Source organism: Pongo pygmaeus, chromosome X (genome assembly GCF_028885625.2).
Source record: "Pongo pygmaeus isolate AG05252 chromosome X, NHGRI_mPonPyg2-v2.0_pri, whole genome shotgun sequence".
Taxonomy (NCBI): Eukaryota; Metazoa; Chordata; class Mammalia; order Primates; family Hominidae; genus Pongo; species Pongo pygmaeus.
In genome coordinates this window covers 55635475-55660375 of record NC_072396.2, presented here as the reverse complement: position 1 = coordinate 55660375, position 24901 = coordinate 55635475, and the positions used below count along the sequence as shown (strand labels likewise).

The window sequence follows — 24901 nt, the reverse complement described above, 5'->3', positions numbered from 1 at the left end:
TACCTAGCACCACACCTGACATGCTATAGGCACTCAATAAACATTTGTTGAATTAATAAATTAATCCAGATGAAGCAGCAAATATCACAGAAAAGGAGTTAATATTCATATTATTCAAAGTTCTTCTCATCTCATCCTCACAATAATCCAGTAGGGTAGGTTCTATGACTGTCCCATTTTATATATGAGAGATCTGGAGATAAGTGAACCAAATAGCTAAGGTGTTTTGGTGACTTGGTGACTTGGGTGAGTCTGACTCCAGACTGCATGCTTTTAGTCCACTATATTTTACTGCCAACTCATCCCCAAAATGGGCAAAAAGTAGACCACTCAGAAGAGAAATAGACAAATGATAAAGAAACCTATGAAAAGACACCCAATCTCATTAATAATGAAAGAAAAGCAAATCAAAGCAAGACTGATATACTAGTTTTAGTGCCTATAAGATTAACAAATATTTTAAAAATTGAAAATAACAAATGGTATTGGTGAGTTTGTGAGAAAATAGATACACATTTACTCATACACCACTGGGTAGGGAGGGGTGTATAACACATGTATAGGACAAATTGGCAGTATCAAAATTTTTAAATGTCTATTACCTTTAGATCCAGGAATGCTTATATTTTAGGATGCCACCCTCTAAAAAAATGCTCTCACAAATGCCAAAAGATGTTTATTGCAACATTAATCATAATGGAGGGGGGAAAATCCTTGGGAATAACCTAAATTTATAGCAATAAGGAAGTGTTTAAATAAATTATAGTGCATTCAGATTTTGTAACCTCCATGGTATATTGACATATGGTTGAATGAAAAGCAAAAAAAAAGAAATTGCAGATCAATATGTAGACTATGGTCTTATTTATGTAAATATAATATTAATGATGACAATCTGCTCTAAAGATGAAATTATCTGGTTATAACACGGTCCTGCTGCCTTAGGATTGATAAGGGAAGGGGAAAAAGAGAGTGACAAAAGGGAAAGAAAATGAAAAAGGGAGGAGAAGGTAATAGAAAAGATAAGACAGAGAACTTCACATTTTTAATTGTATGAGAGGAAGAGAAGAGTGTGGGTCCTGTAACTAGATTGCCTAGGTTCATAGGCGGGCTCTGTACTTTCTAGTTGGGTAATTATCAACAAGTTACCTCACCTCTCTGAGCCTCAGTTTCTTCATCTGTAACACAAGGATAATAGTACCTATCTTTTAAGGTCCTTACTTGGCTATATTAATTCATGTAAAGCACTTAGTGAAGGGTCTGGTGCATTGTAAGCACTCAGTCAACAGTAGCTGTTATTTATTTGGGCCAGGCACTGTGCTATGCGTTTTCCGTGCATGATATTATCAAATTGTTACAACAACCAGGGATCTAGTCTGTGGAAGCTGACTGTTAGAGCTCATAAGCACAACACTATATTCTAGGTCTGACTCCAGAGCCCTCCCAACTTGTGCTACAGTCACTTCTGGGTTTTATTGCCCTCCTTTTATAGTTGAGGAGATCTATAGTCAGAGAGGTGGTTTTGCTCAAGGTACCCCAGCTCTATGTGGATGGTCTGATTCCAAAGCCCAAATGAGCTAATTTTACTGTCCTATAGAGAGAAGAAAATAGGGAAGAGCCAGAGCTGGGGGAGGGGGTACACTAGAGGGAGGGGCTACTTTGGGTTTTATCTCTAGCAAAGAAGGGACTGAGATACCTTTGGGGCCAATGCAGGGCCAGGCCAGCAGAAGGCAGGGTGGGTGGTGCTGAGTCAGAGGAGAAGGGATAAATACCAGGTCCTAACCCACAGTACCCACCCGTCGTTCGTTCGTCCTCAGTGCAGGGCAACAGGTAAGAGCTGCTTTCAGCCTGGCACCCTCTCTCTGGTCTGCCAGCTGGTCTCTCAGGGCTGTACACACTGACTCTCTGGTCTGAGTAGATCTGACTTTTTCCTTTGTTTGTTTCTTAGAAAGTGTCTCTTTTTCATTTTCATCTCCCATGTCTTTTTCTGTCTTTCCTCATTTTCAGCTTTCTTCTCCCTTTTTCCCTTCGTTACTTTCTTTTGTTAGTTTTCAAGATCATTCATTTCATTTCATCATTCTCTGACACTCTTGCTTTCTCTTATTTTTCCCTCCTCTGAATTCTACCTTTTTCTCTAAATTTCTTTCTCTCTCCCTTTTTGTCTCTTTCCTCAGCTTTGTATCTCTCCGTCTCTGTGTTTGTCTCTCTCTTCCTCTATCAAGAACGATGGCTTAATATTTCTTCCTGCAATTCCCCATTCCTCTCTCTACCTGCTGGGCTGACAGCAGAGCTCAGTGGGTCGGAGCCCATGGGGAGCCTAGGGGTGGGCGGAAGAGCTAGGGAGGGAAACTAAGAGGATGTGGGGGTGATGGGAATGATGAATTGGGTAAGGAGAGATTTGGGGAATTGAGAGATGAATAATTAGCAGAAATAAGTGAAGAAAGTGGAAGAGGAATGTAGTGTCACTATACAGAAAGTAAACAGATTTCTATTCTCATCCTAATTCACTGTGAGACCCTAGGCAAGTCATTCATCCTCTGAAAAAAAGGCTTGGCTTGTAATTTCCACCACCCTTTCTAGTTTTGATTTTGTGATCTTCTAAATTTTCCTGTTTCTAAGAATTTCTGATTCTCTGATTACAGTTATCTAAAGTTCTGTATGATACTTCCATGGTGGGAAAGGGGTACTAGGAAGAGAAGTAAGGCCTGATGTTTCCAACTCCTGAAGAGAAATTATCACTTCCCTTCCAGACCTAATTGACTTTCGCAAAGCAGGCCACAAAAGGGGTGGAGGGTGGGGGACAAGGAATGCTGCAATGAGTGTTTTCTGGCTCTCTGCTGGGGTAGAGTTGCAGTTGGCCCTTTTGACCTCTGGGAGTACTGATTGGGTGCTGACAGGAGAGAGGATTTTAAAGTCATAGGGAAAACCTTTCAGTAATGATCAGTTACTTGGTCTCAAATTTCGCCATCATCTCTTTGGCTAAAAGTATTGTTTTAAGAAGATGCCTGGCAAGCATTACCACACATTAGGTGCATAAGTTATTAAATGGTAGATTAAATGATTATTCAACAGTACCTGAAATTCCACTGTAGCTACAGATCTGTTCCTTTGGTAAGGCATTGGTGACAAATGGCATATGACCTGGAAAGAGGCCTATGTTAGTGCAGCAGAGGAGATAAATGTCTAGAGTCAGGCCCTCAGTCAAGAAAAAATGGTAGATATTTGAATCACAGATCCATAGTGGTTAAGTTAGGAATCTCTGGAAACAGATTGCCTAGGTTCAAATCCTGCTTCTCCTATGTACTAGCTTTCTGATCTAGACAGGTTACTCAATCTTTTGGGGATTGAGTTTCCCTATCATCACAGGGTTGACATGAGAACATGGCCTGGCACAGAGGGCTCTGTAAGTGTTTGACTATCAGAACTAGGCGAAATCTATGAAATTATCTAGTCCAATGTCAGTGGAGAAACTGAAGCCGAGAGAGGGGAATTACAGAGCCCAAGTTCACACAATAAATTGTAACAGGATTGGGACAAGAATCAATTCTCTAGCTTCCCAAACCCAGCCTGGTATATTCATGTGACTTCCTTTGGCTGTACCTTCATTTTTTCTACATGGGAAATGGAGAAAATAAAAATAATAAAGTCTATCAATTAAATATAATAGCTAACTTTTTTTACTGTTTACTCTGGGATAGGTACTCTGCTAAATGCTTTATATGGATTATCTTACTGAATCTTCACAACATTTCTGTGATGCAGATTGTCCTTGTTATTACCAACATTTTCCAGATATAAGATATACAGCAGGGAAGTGACTTTTCTAAGGTCCCAAAGCTAGTGAGTGGTGGAGCCAGGATTCAAACCCAAGTAGTTTGGCTCTAGAGCCTATGCTCTTTATACCCTAAATTGACTAAAATGTTTCCTTGATTCAATTTTACTCACTCTAGTCTCTTGGTAGGTAATGAGATGGAATAGAACCAGAGCCCATGGTAACTAGACTACAAGGTCATGGGTATAATGATGGCCAGGCAGAGAGAGGCAGAGCAAATTTCAGGAAAGGAGTAACAGAACAAGAGAAATGAGAACAGGAGCTTGAAAGAACTTGAGAATTCAACAAATTCCAAGAAGTGGTCTATATTTTCCCAAAACCCTGAGCATATCATGGCCAAAAGCCCCCTAGTAATGATGTGTGTTAACTTCTTCTGTTTTTATATACAGGAGGTAGGTCGTCTCCACCATCCCAAGGCAGGACTGGACTTTGCCTCCAATATTGGGGGCTTTCCTTCCCACTACAAATCCCAATGGTGTTGGCATTATTGTTGCCAGTATTGATGTTGGGGGAGTTTACAGGAGCCTGGAGCCTCATCATCTGCCTTGCCTGCACTTCTGGGCCATCCACTTCTTACCACCAATAGCCAGGGCCAGCTCTAGCCAGATGCTCAGACATGATTCCAGGAAGGGGCTCCTCTTCTCTCCCACGCCCTGGTCTCAGCTTGGGGAGTGGTCAGACCCCAGCGGCGATAAACTCTGGCAACTTTATCTGTGGTCTGCAGGCTCAGCCCCAAGTGCTTTAGCTTTCACCAGCAGGCAGGGGAAGGGAAACACATATCTCCAAATATGAGGCAGGCACTGGATCCAATTCCTTACCTACCATGTGAAGTGGCCATAATTACCTCACGTTTGACAGCTGATGAAGGCCAAGATCCAGAGAGGGGAAGTGATTTGTACAAGAACATCCAACAATGAAATTGGAGAGCTGGAATTTTAATAAGAAAAGCTAACATTTATTGAAGATTTACTATGTGCCAAACACTACCCTAAAGGCTTAACTTGGATGGTTTCATTTAGTCCCTCCAACAACCCTTCTGTCTTTTCCAATTTCAGGGCCCACATACCTTGGCCCCACATACCAACCCAGGCTGCTGTGACAGCCCATGAGAGAGGGAGAGGTTGCTCTGGGATGGAACAAGAAAAAGAGGTTGTTTTGTGAGGTAGGGGGAGGGTGCTTGTTCTATGAGATCAGGAAGGGAGGGAGATGAAGGAGGTTGCCATATGAGGGCAGGGCCATGAGCTGACCTGTCCCTCAGAACATAAGGCTGAGGGTGCTAGTAGATTCTACTCAGTAACTTTCTTCACAGTGTCAGGGCTTTAGTCTTCTCACATTCTCCCATGTCTCTCCCATTGTACTGTCCCTTATCTTGTCTCACTTTTTGACTCTGTCTTTCCAATTTGCCCTTTTTCTTTACATCTGTCTCTCCTTCTTGCTCTCTCTAGCTGTCTTTCTCTTGGTGTCTCTCAGCTCTCACCCCTCTTAACCCTCATCCCCCTGCTTTAGTCACCTCTCTGTCTCTATCCTTTGATCTTGTCATTTTCTCTACTCTCTTCTCTCTGTCCCTTGGTCTCTCTCTCATCTCCCTCAATTAGGGCCATGATTCTGTTCCCTAAACTCACTTAGCCGTTTGCAATTTCTGGCAGCATTTTTTTATCTTTGTGTCTGACTGACTCTCTAAACCTGCTGGATCCTTTCCACTCCTGCTCTCACTTTTATGTATCTTTGTATAATCCTCTAGACTCATTGATCTCTCCTCATGTCCCTTTCGTGTCCCTTGGTCTATCTGTCTCTGCCTTTATCCCTGTGTGCACTATTTCCACCCCCTTTTTCTTTTTTCATTTTCTCTTTCTCTCAACTCAATCTCTGTTTTCATCTCTACCCTGCTCCCTTTCCCTCTACCTTTGATCTCTTTTTCTCCCTCAATTTCTGTTCTTTTAACTCTACCACCACCACCACATCTTTGTTCTCTCTCTACTTTCCTCCTTTTATCTTTCCTAAATTTTCTTTTCTTCTGGCTTTTCTCCTAGTCCCTTCTCCTTCCTCAATTTCAGACTCTGTTCATTCATCAATTTACCCCAAAATTCAAGAAATATTTATTGAGTGCCTATGTGTCATTTGCTTTCTCTTTTTCTGATCTCTTTGCCCCCTTTCTCTTCTCTGTCTTGGCCTCTGCCTGTTTCGCTAACCCATAGACTATGTCTTTGTCCCTTGTTTTCCAGCCCCACTGGGACTTGCTTTCACCTCTTCCTATATCTGTGCTTATCCAAGAGACAGGAGCAAATTCAAAGACAGCATAATATCAGGCTGGTGGCAAACATTCTATAGGACCTAGAGCCTACCCTTCCTTCCTGTTCCCTCGATTTCCTTAAACTGATACATGTGACCTCAAGCTCCTTCTCCCTCTCTGGCTGATCCTGCTTAGGAAACACCCTGGGCCAAGCCTCAGGAGCTCTACTCAATGACATATGTTTGCATTAGCAGGCTGAATCTTCACTTGGCTAAGACCAACATTCTTAGAAAGATTCTTGGCCTTAAGTATTGATCAAAGGGTTAGTGGGTTGGCAGTTCTCATCTTGCCACACAAAAACACATTTCAGTGATCCTCATCATCACAGACGTAGTCAGTGCCAGAATGTGAGTCAGAATCCAGGCCTTCTGACCTCCAGTTAGAATTCTTTCCTTCACCCCTTTGCCCAGTAGTCAGTTTCCTATTTCTTTCTCTCTGATGTTTTATTGGTACATGTTTTATTGGTACATTTATTGGTACATAACATTGGGAAAGAAGTTCTTTCCCTGGAAGGGCAATAAGAGCATCTCGGAGGCAGCAAGTTTTGGGTGGGAAGCTGAAGATGAGGATCAAAGGCTTGGCTTTTTGCCAGACCCTCATGATGGAATCTCATCTCTTCCATGTCTTCTGCAGGACTTCGGGCTCAAGATGGTGACTGCAGCCATGCTGCTGCAGTGCTGCCCAGTGCTTGCCCGGGGCCCCACAAGCCTCCTAGGCAAGGTGGTTAAGACTCACCAGTTCCTGTTTGGTATTGGACGCTGTCCCATCCTGGCTACCCAAGGACCAAACTGTTCTCAAATCCACCTTAAGGCAACAAAGGCTGGAGGAGGTAAGAAGAGGCTGCTAACAAAAGGGGAGAATGTTAGGGTCCTGGGGTAAAAGTTCCAAGTCATACTGGCCATCTTTGCCTAATAATTAGGACAGTTCATGTGAAAAGTGTCAAGATAGCATGAACTGGCCCTAAAATATACCCAGGATCTGTCTTCTGCCGGGTTCTCTAGAAAGAGTCTCATTCTCGGCCAGGTGCAGTGGCTCATGCCTGTAATCCCAGCACTTTGGGAGGCCGAGGCGAGTGGATCACGAGGTCAGGAGTTCAAGAACACCCTGGCCAAGATGGTGAAATCCCGTATCTACTAAAAATAAAAAAATTAGCCGGGCGTGGTGGTAGGCGCCTGTAATCCCAGCTGCTTGGGAGGCTGAGGCAGAGAATTGCTTGAACTCAGGAGGCGGAGGTTGCAGTGAGCCAAGATCTCACCACTGCACTCCAGCCTGGGTGACAGAGTGAGAATCTGTCAAAGAAAAGAAAAGAAAAACTCTCACTGTCATGTCCCTCACACACTATACTCCAGACATGCTGAAACTACTTAAAATTGCCTAAATCAACTATTCTGTCAAGAGTTTGTGCCTTTGCTCCTGTCAGATTACCCTCTCCCAGACCCTGTACTGGAGAATCTCATACTTCTCATTTGACACTAAGCTTGGCCATCATCTCCTCTGCAAAGCCTGCTTAGACCTCCAAACTGTCTTAATTCCAATTCTGGCTCATTTCCCCTCCCTCTTCTGGACTTCTGTAGCCCATGTACTTCCTCTATCCCAGCACTGTTCACAATGTGTCTTCAGTGTATGCCATTCCCACTAACTTAGGAGCTCCCCTAGCACAAGGACCAGACTCATCTATCTCTGTGTCTCTACAATAGCCTGAGATAGGGTTTTAGGGGTACATTAGATCTCAGTAATTATTGTTGAGCTGAACTTATGACTACAAATGCACCCCAAATTACTCTCTTACCTTTGCATAGATTCTCCATCTTGGGCCAAGGGCCACTGTCCCTTCATGCTGTCGGAACTCCAGGATGGGAAGAGCAAGATTGTGCAGAAGGCAGCCCCAGAAGTCCAGGAGGATGTGAAGGCTTTCAAGACAGGTTGGAGTCAAGTTCCACCTTATGCAACCTTTACTCCTAATGCTTGAACGCACTACGTCACAGTCCTGAGCTACGCTAATACAAAAGCAGACAGTACACATCCCATGATGAGAAGTCCAGTCTTTCCAGGGGAGCCATGGTAGGCAACAGTTTAGGCTGTATGCTGAAGCACACCATTCCTGACAAACACACATGTACGGGCTCCTGAAACTTTTAGTCATTATTCTAAGATGAGCCCTCTAGAATTTTGACTCCTCTTTTTCAGGTGGCTAAATTGATCCCAACAGGCTGGGGTCCCACATTTCAGCAAGACCACTCTATGAGAATATGGATTTGCATGAAAGAGAAAGAGCTGGGAGTAGGTACCTCCTTTAACCAGGGTGCAGATCCCCAGGTCAACTTAATTAGTGCAGACCACCCAAGATAATCACCCTTGAGATATGGCCATACTGTTGACATCTTTCATAGGCCCCTTTGGGATATCATTAAGGACAAAAACTTCAAAATTGAAATTTAATGATGTTTAGAAAAGAAGAGTAAGGTACATTATCCTGCATCTACTTTCTAAATGCAGGACGCAGGGTGGCTGCCCCAGTTACCTGACCCAAGGGAAAATCCTAGTGGAGAGAAGTATGATTCACCTTATAGAAGGCTTCCTAACAATGTAATAGTCTCCATTCGGGGGGATAAATAGAAGCTCATCTTGGAGAAGATTTCTTCTTGCTGTAGAAGCTGCCCTTACCTTATAAACTTGAATTTTCACATGTTGCATTGAGCTTAAAGAGGACAACACATGCTTTCTTTTCCCCCCATTCTCTTCACGGCCAATGAATCTCACATTCCATCTCAGATCTGCCTAGCTCCCTGGTCTCAGCCAGCCTAAAGAAGCCATTTTCCAGTCCCCAGGAGCAGGAGCAGATTTCTGGGAAGGTCACACACTTGATTCAGGACAATATGCCTGGTGAGTTTGCTGAGGTGGAAAAAAAGGGGATCAGAATAGGGAAGGCATTCTGAAAGGGCCTCTGTCATAGTAGGGGAAACAGTACAGAAGGGCCTTGGAACCAAAGGAAATTTGAGTTTAAAATTTAATGCTGGCACTTGCTAGATCTAGGTGTTTTGGCAAGTAAGACACTTTCCTTCAGTGGCATTTAATACCTACCTCAATAGGTTACCATGAGAAGAAAATAAAATTACATTTATGGAAGTGTTTCTAATGAGGCTTCATTAAATATTAGGCTTACTCCCATTATTTCTTCTCCATGCTTCCCTCAAAAACTTTTACCCTTCATAGAGCACCTTTTCCCCATTCTTATATGTGTTTATATTCCTTTTCATAATGACATTTACATTATTTTCTAATGTAAAAGGAATATGATTCATGGTAAAATATTTTTCAACATATACAGGAAAGTATAAGGAGGGAAATTTAAGTCATGCAGAGTTCCACCATTAAGTTTTTTGTTATATTTTCTCCCAGATATTTTTCTATGGCTACACACACACACACACACACACACACACACACACACACACACACACCCTCTGCTCTCTTCACCACACCCACGTTTTTGTTAGAAGTGTGATCTTATTTTACCTGGAGTTCGTTATGCTGTTTTGTTCACTTAAAAATATGTCATGGGTATAGTACGGATTCAATATCATTCAGTTAATCAAGCATCTATAATTTAAGTTGTTGTTTCCAATTTTTTGTATTCTCTCAGTTTAGATTGTAGGTGGCTGGTTTTACATACATACAAATGTACTCAAAGAAAATGTATAGTATTACTTTTTTCAATTTTTATTTTTACCTAATAATATTTTGCTATATATTTTACTCTGTGCCTTTTTTTCACTCAACAATATACTGTGGAGATGCTTCCACTTTAACACATATGTATCTACCTTATTTTTCAATGCTTCAAAATATTTTGTAGTTTAGATATAATAGAGATTATTTGGCTACTCCTCTATTTGGTTGCTTCCAATTTTTTCTATTACAAACAGTGGTGCAACAAACATCCTTGAATGTATCTCCTTGTGTACACAGGCAAGTGTTTCTCCAGGATAGACACTTAGTGGTGGAAATTCTTGGGATGTAAGGATGTGTACATTTTTGATATTAATAAATTTTGTCAATTAGCCCTCCAACATGGCTGTACCAGTTATCAAGGAGGGTATCCATAGTCTCATACCCTTACCAGCCCTTGATATTATCAAACTTTAAATCTTTATCAATTGACAGGTGAAATTTTGTTTTCCCAGTTTTATTTTTCCTGATTAAGAATCTTTTTCTACATTTATTGAATTGTCTGTTCATATCCTATGCCCATTTTTCTACTGAGTTGAAATTTTTCATGTTAATTTTTCAGAGATTATATAATAAATTCTGAGTATCAATCATTTGTCTGTTAAGTATGCTGCAAATATTTCTCTAGATATGTCAGTATGTGCATTTTAAAAACTTTCGATATGTATTTCCAAACATCTCTGCAGCAAGGATGTTACCAATTTGCACCTCCAGCAGCCATATAAATTGCTGTCTGCAACATGATTTCTGTCTCATGTAAAGAGTTCTAGAGTTTAACAAGCTCTTTAGCAAACGTTATTTCAATTTATCCTAGAAATAAAGTTACCCCATTTTGTAGTGGTAATGGTTAAAGAAGTGCGCTCTGAGTTACTTACTTGATGAACACTTACTTGCTGCATGACCCTGGTCAAGTTGCCTAACACTTAATGCCCCAGTTCCCTCATCTGTAAAATGGAGATACTAATAGAACTGTCCATGGAGCATTGTTGTGAGGAATAAATTAAATATTTATAAAGTTCCTAGGAAAGAACTTACATGTATTAGGCATTCATTAAATGTTAGCTATAATAATATAATTGAATATTAGCTATCTTTATTAGTATTATTATGACTACTAATACTATAGCAGTAATAATACTACTATTACCATGTGCCATTTATTAGTTTGAATATATTACATGTCGTTGGTTGTCAGATGCTCACAACTCTCCAAGGAAAGTATTATTAGCCTCATTCTACAAATAAAGAAATTTAAAGTAAGAAAGAAGATTCATGACTTGTTCAAGGCCACACAGCTAGGAAGTGGCAAAGAGATTGCTAGAAACAAGATCTGTTGATACTCCTTCCAGTGAGACTGAAAGTAGTGATTCTAGTAAGGAGGCTGCCACACCAACCCGGGAAGAGAGATGAGGCCATAAGAAAGTCTAAATGAATGTGTGAATGAACTACTGAGTGAATGAGTGAATGAGTAAGCAAAAGGATGGCTGAATGAAGTAGTAGAGAGTTAATGTGGTCCATAAGTCAATGACTGAGCAAATAAATGAATATATGCAAAAAGAGTTGGAGAACTCAAAATCAGCAACATGGGTAAAATACAGACTAGCCAGGGAGAGACTTAAAATGAATTCTTTTCATCCTCATATCTGCTCCTGCAGGAAACTATGTCTTCAGTTATGACCAGTTTTTCAGGGACAAGATCATGGAGAAGAAACAGGATCACACCTACCGTGTGTTCAAGACTGTGAACCGCTGGGCTGATGCATATCCCTTTGCCCAACATTTCTCTGAGGCATCTGTAGCCTCAAAGGATGTGTCCGTCTGGTGTAGTAATGATTACCTGGGCATGAGCCGACACCCTCAGGTCTTGCAAGCCACACAGTGAGTAGTAGGCTCTCAGCCATCAGCAGTGGCCAGAGGAGATGAAAAACCACACATGGAAAAAAAAAGGCAGAGCTGGCAGTGGAAACCTGGGTTCTACCACCACTTCTTTTGTCCAAGGTCCTCCACCATATCTATTCCTTGGATATGAAATAAGTCAACACACCATGTTTCCCAAACTCTTCGGTGTCCAATGCTATGGAGGGGAAGGATGGGAGACCAAGCAAGGCCCACTCTGCCTGAGTTTTTAATCTAGCTGCAGAGTTAGTATTGCCAGAGATGGAGTGTGACTTCTTCTAGGTCTTCCAAACTACTCAAGCTCAACCTAGCTTCTCCCTCTCTCCCTGAGTACCTCCAGTCCTAGAAGGAAGGCACATGTCTCCCTATCCTCCCCATCCTTCCCTCTACTTTGTCTCATAGGACACAGTTTATGTAGGATCACTAACTCAACATTGACTCCCATCAAGGAAGGGAAACCTACCCAGTTCCTCGATGCCTGATGAGAGGTTTTTTTTCTCCTTTTCTCCTGTTTTCTCCTGGCCAGGGAGACCCTGCAGCGTCATGGTGCTGGAGCTGGTGGCACCCGCAACATCTCAGGCACCAGTAAGTTTCACGTGGAGCTTGAGCAGGAGCTGGCTGAGCTGCACCAGAAGGACTCAGCCCTGCTCTTCTCCTCCTGCTTTGTGGCCAATGACTCTACTCTCTTCACCTTGGCCAAGATCCTGCCAGGTAAGCCTGAGGCCTGAGCTTTGTTCAGGGCTGGTATCCCGCAATGCAGCATCCAGTTTCACTGGTTCCATCACTCCTTCCCTGTATTTGGAGTTCCCTCACTCCCATTATTCTTCCTTCTTATCCACCTTGCATATCCTCAACACTGGATAATTATATCCCTCTGCTTTCTCTCCTTCTGCACGTAGAGAGGACCATTACCAGGGAACATTACCCCACCTCACAGAAAGGAAACACTTTAAATTCATCACCTCCCAACTCAACTGAGCTCTTAACACACATACATAGTTACATAGTTATTTTATGTCTCCACAGGAGCTTTTTCAAACTTTTTCTCCACTTCTAAAACCTCTGACTACCTTCTCATTCACACTTAACAAATAACCTCACATCTTACTTCACAATAAAAACAGAAGCCCCAGACAGAGAATCCTTATTTATTGCCACCAAACCTACAAACTTATCTCATTGTTCATCTAGCCTTGCCTCATTCTTTCCTTTTACAATGGAAGGCATATCTCTCCTTCTGCCTAAAGCCAATCCCTTCACTTGTACACTGGTTCCCATATTCCCAGTCTCCTACTCTCTAGTCTATAATGTCCTCACCTCATATGCCTTGTTGTCCTTCTGCCAAGGCCCAATCCAGAATGAATACAACTCTCCATCTTTACTATATCAATTCTGGGCTCATACAGTTGCTCAGACAGGAGTCACTAAAAATTCATAGTCTTAACCTCTACTGGGTTCTCCATGGTCTCTGGCAATCCCATTTCCCTGGTCAGTTCTCGAAGTTTATGGGGCAGTTTTGCCAAACCACCATTACCCTCAGCCTTCCCGCACCCCCTCCTCCCCATCTGTCTCAGCAGATGACTTCATGTTCTACTACATTCAAAATAGAAGATACCAGACCGCAATGTCCTTGACTCCCAGCCACAAATCACCTACAAACTCATAAGCATCTTCAAATGTCCTCTCCTCACTACTTCTCTTGTGTCATAGTGGAAAAAGTATCCTTTTTCTTGTGACTAATCCTTCCACTGTTGCTCTGTGCCTCATTCCCCTCTACCACCTTAGGAATCTTGACCTATTGGCTCTCTCCTCCTCTCCTGTATCTTCAGCCTCTCCCTCTCTTTAAACGTGTTTTCAAGTCTCTTGTATCTTATAAAAAACATTGCCTCAACCCCTGATCACTCTCTAGCTACTGCCCTCTTTCCTCCCTATAACAGGCAAACTTCTGGAGAGAAGTCTCCGCTCTTACTATCTACTTCCTCGCCTCCTGCTGATTCTTCAGCACAGCAAAAATATTACCACCACTTCTCAGAAACTTTTTTTGAGTTCACCCATAAGCCCCAACTAAACTCAACATCTTTAAGCTGATTTTAGTCCATCCCCTCCTCAACCATTAGAATTAAACTTCTTTCCATCTCTACTGCCAGCATCCTAGCCTGATCCAACATCATTTTTTAAAGAAAATTTTACCTTTGCCCTCCGATAATCTATTCTTTACAGCAGTCAGAATTTTTTTTAATGCAAAACTATCTTTGTCACCCCACCCCCAGCCCTGGTCAAAACCCTTTGGTGGACCCTCATTCCCCCAGGACCAAATCCAAATTTCTTATCACAGCTTCTGAAGTTCTCAATAATCTGGCTTCTATGTATCTCTTCGGTCTCACCTTTTTGCACCCCTCCTCTCACTATTTCATTCAGTAATACCTTCATTCATATACTCATTCACTTACTTATAAATCAGTCATCAGTTTATTTATCCATTCATTTAATAAATGTTTACTTAGCATCTACTATGTGCTTAGTCTTATACTGGACACCAGAGACAGAGAGATAATAAGATGTTTTTGCTCTCATGCAACTCCCAGTCTGCTTGTCTTTCAAGCCATGTTCTCCAGAAAGCCATAACTCATTTTCTCAGGTGGAAGTTATCCCTTAATCTTATAAAAAGGCCACAGTTCCTTGATGGCAGTGCAGTTGGTGGCAGGGGTTGGGGAGGTCCAGGAATCAACTCCCTCTACCAATTTCACATGCCCACCTGCCCCACCAGGATTGCCCAGTAAAAAGCCCCGCATTCTTCAAATCTTTCTGGACCCTAGCTTTCTCACTTGTAAAGGGGATGAATCCCATGATCACTAACAGCCCTGCCAGCTCTGACATGCCACGAGCTTATGATTCCAACAGTAAAAGCCTGATAAATATCCATCCCTGTAACCACAAGCAGATGGATGCTACCTGGAATGGATGGAATTTCATCTAGACTAGGAACAATCTAGCATCAGTCCAAGTCAACAAGCATTCCCTGGGGTAATCCCTTTTCCAAGTCTTGATCTTATATATTGGGGAAAAGGAAAATAGGTCCTGTCCTCAAAAAACTCTGAAGCTTCTTGGGAAATTAAATGTTCTCCCACCCCAAGGCAGTCAGAGGCTAGACCAGGGTCACAAATGACTGGAGGGAAGGATGTAGGGGTCAGAATTTGGGAACAGTGAAGTCCTTCCAAGAGAGAAAGAAGTGTCACAAAGGTTCCCAGAGAAGGAAGAAGCAGAGCAAGGTCTTCAAAGGGGAGAAAGGTTGGCCCTTTTTTTTTGCCAGGTCAAACCTGAAGGTTGAAGTGGGAGTACTGGGACAGAAGCTTAAGGATTATGCATCTGCTTCCTCAGGGTGCGAGATTTACTCAGACGCAGGCAACCATGCTTCCATGATCCAAGGTATCCGTAACAGTGGAGCAGCCAAGTTTGTCTTTAGGCACAATGACCCTGACCACCTAAAGAAACTTCTAGAGAAGTCCAACCCTAAGATACCCAAAATTGTGGCCTTTGAGACTGTCCACTCCATGGATGGTATGTATATGAGTAAGTGTATGTTTACTAGTGTTGGTCTCACAAAAACCATAATGATGATGATGATGATGATGATGATAACATTATAACAGCTAATATTTATAGTGTTTATTATGTGCCAAGCAAAATTATTAGTATTTTACATGTATTAATTCATTTAATTTTCTGAACAATTCTATGAGATAGGTGTTATTATTATTTTGATTTTTTACATGAGGAAACTGAGACATAAGAGTAATTTGTCCAAGGTCACACAGCTAGTAAATGCCAAAGAATGGAGGCAGCTATTACATTCATCTTATAGGTAAAGAAACTAAAGTTCAGAGTTGGCATCCAATACATCTCAAGTGGCTCAGCAAGTTGGTGCTAAAGTGAGTATCTGCACCCTAACACATATAACTCCAATTCCTCGAGTAACACTTCTCTTGTTAGAAATGATATGTAAATCAATAATCCCAGTGTTTGGTTTTTATGAAGGAAATTTCAAAAACCATTGCCTAGGATTTTTTTCAAGGTCCAGTATGAAGCATTGGGGTCAAAACAGTTTTCAAGTCAGAGAGACCTGGGTTCAAATCCCACCTTTGACAGTTACTGGCTATGACCATAGGTAACTCTTTAACTGTCTAAGCCTCAATTTTCCCAAAGGTAAAATATCTGGTTGTAAGAATTAGAGATGATAGAAACCATTCTAGTTATTATGCTTTAGTAGAAATAAATGATCTTCACACTCCTACCTCCTTTCTTTGCTCAACTGAAACAATGTCCAAAGCTTTCTATTGCTGGCCCTGTTGTGTAGAAATCATGTATTTTAGGCATCCTCTTATGGATTTATTTAAGGGAAAAGGTCCTCAACTCATTTCAGTTTGTCCCTTTTCCAACTGAAACAAAAGGGTCCATAGTATTCCCTGATTTAGGTATCTTAAGTGGCATGTAATGACTATACACACAGGCTCTAAAACCAGACTATCCATGTTCAAATCCTAGCATGACCATTTACTAGCTTGGGCAAGCTTCTTAATTGCTCTGTGTCTCAGTTCTCAGTTGCTTATTTGCAAAATGTAAGTGATAATAATTAAATAGGTATGCAAATTAAATGAGTTAATATATGTAAGGAACTTACTATTATGCCCACTCCCACATTTCTAACACTAGCAATAAAGTAAAACTATCCTATCCCTTTTGTATATTTCTACCACTGAGACTATTCAAATTCATTATTTCTCTAGTGGAAACTATGTTGGTACCATTCTACCTTGTTACATTTGCAAATAAATAGTTCTTTATTCACCTATTTTTGGGGTGCAAACTCTGCCCAAACTGTTGATCCTTAGGCTGAATCTCTCCCATTGAAATGATGCTAGGCTGAACACAGCAGAAACAGGAAAATAGACATTGTCAGAATGAAGTAAAAATAGAAAGACAAAGAGTCAAGCCTTGATCCCAGGCTGGGGAACACACACACATGCGCACACACACGTACACACACACATACACACACACACACAGAGAGAGAGAGAGAGAAGGCAGGGATGAGATACAGGCGATCGATCCATACACAGAGGTTTGTAATAGTTCTAAATGAAGGCGCACATCCTCCTTCCTCTCTACAACACCCTTTTCCAACCCAAAGTACGCATGGATGGGAAATTCCACACTGGAGATGGAGCTGGGGAAGGGTTATGATGTCCTACCTCTATCCCTTGGCTTTGCTCAGGTGCCATCTGTCCCCTCGAGGAGTTGTGTGATGTGTCCCACCAGTATGGGGCCCTGACCTTCGTGGATGAGGTCCATGCTGTAGGACTGTATGGGTCCCGGGGCGCTGGGATTGGGGAGCGTGATGGAATTATGCATAAGATTGACATCATCTCTGGAACTCTTGGTAAGTGAATGCTTTGGGCCTTCTTATATACCCTCCAGAGAGGAGGCCCTTACAAAATTCTTTTCTCCCTCCTCCCCAAAGCTATAGGGGTTGTTTGGACACAATTCACAGCCCCAGGCTGCTGCCATCCTGGACTCCCTCTCTCCACTCGCATCCCACTGCAGAGTTGATGAGAAAGTCTGGTGGAGTTTTTTGAAAAGACCTTGAACTAGGCCAAATAGTTAGATTCAACTTGAGTATGTGAAGAGCTGTGTTTCTAAACCCTTCCCCAACCCTAGCCCCAAGCTTCATCTTAGCTCCACTCCTGACCCTATCTAGCTAAAGGTCCCCACCCAGCTCCTGCCTATCTAGTCATTGCATATGGCAAGACTTGAAAGTCCTATCTCAAAGCAGCAGAATTATCAGCTCTGACTGCCTTGTCATGGACAGATGAGCAGAGGCCTGGGAAGACAGCCTGGAGCCCCAACTTCTGGTGCACCCCCTTGTGTTATCTGGCACATGATCCTGTTCCTCTGGGACTGATTATGGGATCTGTGTATATCTTCTTCCCTTCTGTCTCCAGGCAAGGCCTTTGGCTGTGTGGGCGGCTACATCGCCAGCACCCGTGACTTGGTGGACATGGTGCGCTCCTATGCTGCAGGCTTCATCTTTACCACTTCTCTGCCCCCCATGGTGCTCTCTGGAGCTCTAGAATCTGTGCGGCTGCTCAAGGGAGAGGAGGGCCAAGCCCTGAGGCGAGCCCACCAGCGCAATGTCAAGCACATGCGCCAGCTACTCATGGACAGGGGCCTTCCTGTCATCCCCTGCCCCAGCCACATCATCCCCATCCGGGTGAGAGCCCCACCATGCCCATTGCCCTCTCCACCTATTTCTTCTGGGAGCCTCACACTCCCAACAAACCTACATGTGTTGCTGTCTTCAATTATTTGCTTTCCTGCTAACCATTCCCCTTATTGCCAGCTTTGTTTCCCTTTTTGAAAAATTATCAGCCATTCTGGATTAACCAGTCTTTTCCTTGCATTAGCCATTACCTCATGCTTATTAGATTATCCTAACCCTAACAATAGCAAGTGCTCACAGCCTATAATTCAGAGTTTTTCAAACTGGATCAAGACAATTAATGGGTCACAAAATCAGCTTAGTGGGTTATCATTAGCATTAAAAAAGAAAAGAAATAGAAAATGTTGGAGTACATCACACATACTAAGGGTACCAATTTGTGAAAAATTTGTATGCGTGTTGTGTATTCGCATATATACATGTATGTGTATGTGTGTGTTTATGGTCATGGTGTAAAACGTACTTCTTATTGAGAATTGAGGGCAGAAAAATAAAATCAAAAGCCATAGGACTAGCTGCTACTTTGGATCCTCAATATGAGCATTTACTGCCTTTAAAAATGAACTGCTACTTCTTTCTTAAATAACAAGTATCTGTGTGAGTCAGTAAGCCAGGGCAGGGAAAGGACACGTGTATTTGTGACAATTTTGTGGATGAGAAATAGTCACTGCTCTTTAGACTAACCTAGTATTTCCTTTAAACACTCGTTTTATGAATTAATTTAGTGACAGCACCCCAGAATTGGCTTGGGGGGTTTCCAGAATTGGCTTGGTGGGGGGTATCTTCTCACCCAGCACCATCCCAAACTAAGATATTAGCTAAGTAAAATCAGTGTGCTTGCTCTGCAAACAGCTTCCAAACAGGGCTCCTGGTACCACCTCTGCTCCATCCTTTTCAAACCAAATTGCCAGCTCTGAGCTCCTCCTTGATAGAAATTCTGGAGCTGCCACTAAGCCCCTAATGAAAAAAAAAAATCTATCCCAAAATTTAGTGATGTTCCCTCATCTAGTTCCCTCTGCCTGCTTAATGGAGCCAGTGATGGTGGAGCCAGAGAGGCAGGTACTGATAAGCCTTTCTCCTGAGTCCAGGTGGGCAATGCAGCACTCAACAGCAAGCTCTGTGATCTCCTGCTCTCCAAGCATGGCATCTATGTGCAGGCCATCAACTATCCAACTGTCCCCCGGGGTGAAGAGCTCCTGCGCTTGGCACCCTCCCCCCACCACAGCCCTCAGATGATGGAAGATTTTGTGGGTAAGTTCTCAACATGGGTGCCTACAGGACCTCCCTCCCCTCAGCCCCAGGATCTGAAAGAGAAGCTGAGAGGACAGAGACCATTCAGTTTACAAAATATTTCTGGAACATCTAATGTGTGCCAGCACTTATACTAGGGTCACAAATAAATGAGAAGCAGCCCCTACACTTGTAGGGCTCCAGTTTGCTTGGGGATACCATAGCGAACACAAACAATGACATTAAGGGATGATCAAAGCTCCACAACGCAGTGTATGATAGAGTTGTTGGAGCAGAGAGGAGGGGCCTGACTCAGCCTGAGGGATCCAAGACCCGCTTCCTAGTAGAGATGACACCTGAGCTGAGTCTTGCAAAGTGAGTGGTATTAAAAGAAAGAGGGCATGGAAGAAGTATTCCTACCAGAGGGAAGAGCATGAAGAAAGGTGAGGAGAATGAGAAGCAGCCAGGGATATATCAAGAACAATAAGCAGGTGGTATTGGAATGTAGGGTCATAGGAATGGAGTGGGGTAGGGGAGTATCAATCTATGAGTCTACAAAGACAACATGAGATAGAGACTGGATTGAGAGGCTTGTAGAGCTGAGTAGTTTGAGATTTACCCTGAAAATGCCAGTTTAGTCAATTCATCTAATGTTTGCTGGATTTCTGTTGGGTAGTTTTGGTTTTTTTTGTTTGTTTTTTTTTTGTTTTTGTTTTTTTGAGACAGAGTCTGGCTCTGTAGCCCAGGCTGGAATGCAGTGGCACGATCTTGGCTCACTGCTACCTCTGCCTCCCGGGTCCTGGCTCAAGCAATTCTCCTGCCTCAGCCTCCCAAGTAGCTGGGATTACAGGCACGTGCCACCATGCCCAGCTAATTTTTGTATTTTTGGTACAGATGGGGTTTCACCATGTTGGCCAGGCTGGTCTTGGACTCCTGACCTCGTAATCCACCTGCCTACGCCTCCCAAAGTGCTGGGATTACAGGCGTGAGCCACCATGCCTGGCCTGGGTAGTTTTTAATGCAGGGCCTGACATTGAATAGGTGCTCATTCCAGGCCTGTTGGATGAAAGACATGTAGGCAGTTGATGGTCTAGCAGAGGAGCCAGATATAGATGGTACTGGTCCAGTATGATGAGCTCCAGTATTCTGGGAGCTAGAGGGAGTGGACACATTATGGCGAGAGAGGGTGGGAAGGATGAAATTGGAGAGGCTTTGGGAGTAAGGAAGTTTTTATGATGCATGTTGAAGTACATGTGAATATGTTGTAAGAATATTCCAGAATAAGGGAATTCCATGAGCAATGACCTAGAGATAGGACAGCAGGGGGTATGTATTGACAACATCATTCTGTTTGTCTGAAGCATGGACAGTGTGAGAATTCAAGGAAGACAAGCTAGGTAGGTGCCATTCATTCATTCAAAAACATTAAATAATGCTGGCTAACATTAAGTACTTATCATGTGCCAAGCACTGTTCTAAACACTTTACACGTATTAACTCATCTAATCCCCACAACAACCTCAAGAGTTAGAGATCCTCTTATTATTTCCATTTTGTACATGTGGAAATTGAGGCACAAAAATATGTAGTGGCTGATCCAAGGTCACACAGCTTCTAAGTTGCAACTGGGAGGTCTCTCTCTACCTCCATGGTCATAACTGCTAGGTCTACCACCTCTCTGAGCTGATGACCCAGACACCTGGGCTTTTTGTTCAGTATTCTCTATTGCTCTGGGCTTCAATTATAGAGCTCTCAGTATTCTTGGTTCTCTGAATGTCCACTTAGGCTAGGCTTTTGTAAGAATATATGAGAGGCATCCACAATGGCTCCACCAGTCCCTAAGTTCCACAGCCAATCCATCCTGAAATCCTGCAAAAGTTATCTATAATCTCTCTCAAACCTATTTGCTTTTCTCCTCTGCCACTTCTTCAATCCATGTCAACATGATTTTTTCCTTATTTCTCTGCTTCTCTCTTGCTCCTCTCAAATCCTTTCTCGATGATGACCACTAGAGGTATTTTTCTAAAATTCTGACTATATTGCTCCCTTGCTTAAACCCCTTCATGTTTCCCTCTAGACTCTAAAGCAGTGGCCTCCAAGGTGAGGTATGCAAAATGATTACAGGGTGAAGGAGCAGAATATGTATTAGAATTTTATGTTTTTTATCTTAAAAATAGGAAATCAAGCATCACTGATACTGATCTTTAATATACAGATTGACAGTTATACATGTATATAATATATAAACAAATATACAGATTGGAGGTATATGCTAAAACATTTGTACTGATAGGGATGTATAGTCCAAAATTTGGAAACCATTGACATATAGGACAGAGTTAAAGCTCTTCAGCATAGCATTCAATGCCTTCCACATGGTGATCTCTATGCCCTCACCTCCTCCCCACATGCATTTTGGTTTTTCAGCTACACTGAAGGACTTGTCGTTCCCTCATTTTTTTCTGCTCTCTTACCTCTGGGACTTTGCTCATGCTGCTCTCTTTTGATTGGAATGCCCTCCCTCACACTTTCCTCTGGCTTACTTTCCTTCATCTTGTAGACTTAACTTAGGCATTCTTTCAACAAATATTTATTGACTACCAACTGTGTACTAGATACTGTTCTAGGCACTGGGGATGCAGTAGCAAACAAATCAGACACAAAATTCCTACCCTCTGGAGCTTACATTCTAGTGGAAGGGGATAGTAAAAAAAAATTACCAAAAATAAGCAAATTAAATAGCACATTAGTTCTAAGCGCTATGGGAAAAAAATGAAGCAGGATAAGGAGAATGGGATAAGGGGCCTGGGGGGAGTTCAGAGAAGGGCTGTAGTATTAGAGTGGCAAGGGTAGAAGACGCTGAGGTGAAACTTGAGCAAAAATTTGAAGGAGGTGGAGTTAGTGAGGCAGATATCTAAGGGAATGGCATCCCAGGCAGAGGGAACATCCTAAGGCAGGGAAGACACAGGAGTATTCCCTTTATATTTGAGGAACAGTAAGAAGATGGGTGTGGGTGGAATGGTATAAGCAAGTGGGAGACAGAAAAATTGAGTACATAGAGGCAATGTGGGACCAGACTGTATAGGGTATGGTAGGCCATCAGAAGGATTTTGGCTTTTACTCTGAGAGCCCTTGAAAGGATTTGAGCACAGGACTGATATATCTGACTCGGGTTTTAACAAAATTGCTCCAACTTCTATGTAGAGAATACACTAAAAGGGAGCAACGGTGGAAGCAGGGAGACCCAAGAGTGGGCTACAGTAATATCCCAGGTGAGAGATGATGGTGGCTCAGACTTGATCATAATGAAGGCAATAAGAAGTGATCAGATTTTGAAGGTAGAGCCAAGGGTCTTTGCTGATAGATGGGATATAGGGTAAGAGAGAAAGAGAAAAATAAAGGATAGCTCTGAAATTTTTGGACTGAGCAACTGGAATTGCCATCCACTGAGATGGGAAAAGCTAAAAGTAGAATAGCTTGGTGGAGGGTAGGGACATGAGTAGCTCAGTTGTACTCATCAGTTAGAAATGCATACTAGACATCTAGGTGGAGATGGAGAAAAGCCATTGGATAGACAAGACTGGAAACCAGTAGAGTGGCGTGAGCTGGAGATTAAAATTTCTGAACCATCAGCATATAGATGGTCTTTAAAGTCATGTGACTAGACAAGATCAACAAGGGCATGAACACAGAAAAGGCCAAGAACAGAGCCCTGGAACGTACCTGGGGTACTTCCTCCAGCTAGGTCAGGTTCCCTTCTCTGGGTTTTTACACCCCCAGGTGGACCCCCTACCCCAGGTTTCCTGGTCATAGCACCAATTACACAGTATGGTTACTGTCATTATCATTGTCCTCATAGGGCTTGGAGTTCCCAAGCAGAGTCATTCTTGGGCCACAGCACATCCTATACTTAGGGAGTGGTCCAGGCCAGGACAGTATGGCTTCAAATTGTGTCAAAGGAGAGCTTCCCAATCTTTTATAATATATATCCCAGCATCCAGATACAAATGGTAATATTCACGGCACACAGAGAAGCAAACAGTAGGCTACTTCTGGCCCTCAGGTATCTTGAAGGGTTGAGGGGGATCAATATCTTGGCACATCTGTACTGTGACAGATTTGGAAGATCTAGTCTAACCCATTTTTTCCCTCCCCTCCCCCTACCACCTTCAGAGAAGCTGCTGCTGGCTTGGACTGAGGTGGGCCTGCCCCTCCAGGATGTGTCTGTGGCTGCCTGCAATTTCTGTCGCCGTCCTGTACACTTTGAGCTCATGAGTGAGTGGGAACGTTCCTACTTTGGGAACATGGGGCCCCAGTATGTCACCACCTATGCCTGAGAAGCCAGCTGCCTAGGATTCACACCCCACCTGCACTTCACTTAGGTCCAGGCCTCCTCCTGTCTTCTGCTTTGTTGTGTGCCTCTAGCTGAATTGAGCCTAAAAATAAAGCACAAACTGCAGCATGTGTAGCCTTTTATTGGGCAGGGAACAGACAAATGCACTCTGACTCCCTCAGACAAGTGGCAGATCTATGAGGAAACCATAGGTCACTTGTTGGTCACCATTCCATTTTACCAACAGGGAAACAGAATGAGAAAGAGGAAGGAAATGCCCAAAAACTACAGTGAGTTGAAAAGAGCTAGGATACTTGGCAGATTTATTTGAAATGGCTCTTTTCCAATGGTTTCAATAAAAATCCAGGGATTGACTCTTCACTGGTAATCTGGGCCCTGGAAATCTGGGCCCAGGGTAGCCCCTGAAGCCAGGAAATGAGTCAGCCCTAACCAAATTCCCTAGAAAGGAGTGGTTCCCCAAAACCAAAGAGGTATTTTCCATAAGGGGATATGGATGTCTTCCTCAATCCATTATCCTCTCTCCCTCCCACGGCATCCCACAGAACAAGATTTACCAGTCCCATTCTCTTTTTCTTTTTTTTTTGGAGACGGAATTTCGCTCTTGTTGCCCAGGCTGGAGTGCAATGGCGCGATCTCAGCCCACTGCAACCTCTGCCTCCCGTGTACAAGCTATTCTCCTGTCTCAGCCTCCTAAGTAGCTTGGATTACAGGCACGTGCCACCATGCCCAGTTAATTTTTTTGTATTTAGTAGAGACGGGGTCTCACCATGTTAGGCTGGTTGTGAACTCCTGACCTCAGGTGATCCACCCACCTCAGCCTCCCAAAGTGCTGGGATTACAGGCGTGCGCCATTGCGCCTGGTCTACCAGTCCCATTTTCAAAGATGAGAAGAGGCTTGGCTAGAGCAAGCACTGTGTTCAAAGCAATGCTCCCACTTTCCAGGTCATAGTATACAGGAAACATTTCCATGGCACACTTAGGGGTACTAATGATACTACTTGCTAAGGAGGCAATCTTCCCTGAGACTTGTGTGGTCCCAGGCCCTGCCTGGCATCTCTGAGGGCTGAGGACCCTGTTTCTTTCAACCCTGTAACCCACTGTGGCAGCCGTGGGATGCACTAGTTGGAAAGCTCTGGTTTAAGGCTACACAGCCCACCTTCCTTGCTGATTTAACCTTAGCAGTACAGGAAACTCCTACAACTGAGCAGAGAACCCTTTATGGTGAGCACTGCTCCTCACTCCTCACTCTTCCCTCCTCCCTCCTCCCCTTTCCCTGGGAATTATATCATTGGG

At 43.0% G+C, this 24901-nt stretch overlaps 1 protein-coding gene across 2 annotated transcripts; it reads left to right on the top strand.

Moving 5' to 3' along the window:
* The first annotated feature begins 1794 nt into the window (after nucleotides 1-1794).
* Nucleotides 1795-23716, top strand: ALAS2 (5'-aminolevulinate synthase 2). Of its 2 annotated transcripts, none has more exons than XM_054472488.1 (11): nucleotides 1795-1830; nucleotides 6756-6951; nucleotides 7922-8044; nucleotides 8895-9005; nucleotides 11507-11729; nucleotides 12274-12458; nucleotides 15126-15305; nucleotides 17020-17184; nucleotides 17747-18015; nucleotides 19113-19275; nucleotides 23428-23716. In XM_054472488.1, exons 2-11 carry the CDS (start codon nucleotides 6771-6773, stop codon nucleotides 23589-23591), a joined length of 1764 nt encoding a protein of 587 aa, XP_054328463.1. In that variant the 5' UTR covers nucleotides 1795-1830; nucleotides 6756-6770; the 3' UTR covers nucleotides 23592-23716. The 2 variants fall into 2 exon arrangements, with proteins under 2 accessions (XP_054328463.1, XP_054328462.1); XM_054472487.1 differs by having other exon boundaries at nucleotides 1798-1830; nucleotides 15126-15317; nucleotides 23428-23709.
* Nucleotides 23717-24901: the final 1185 nt, after the last annotated feature.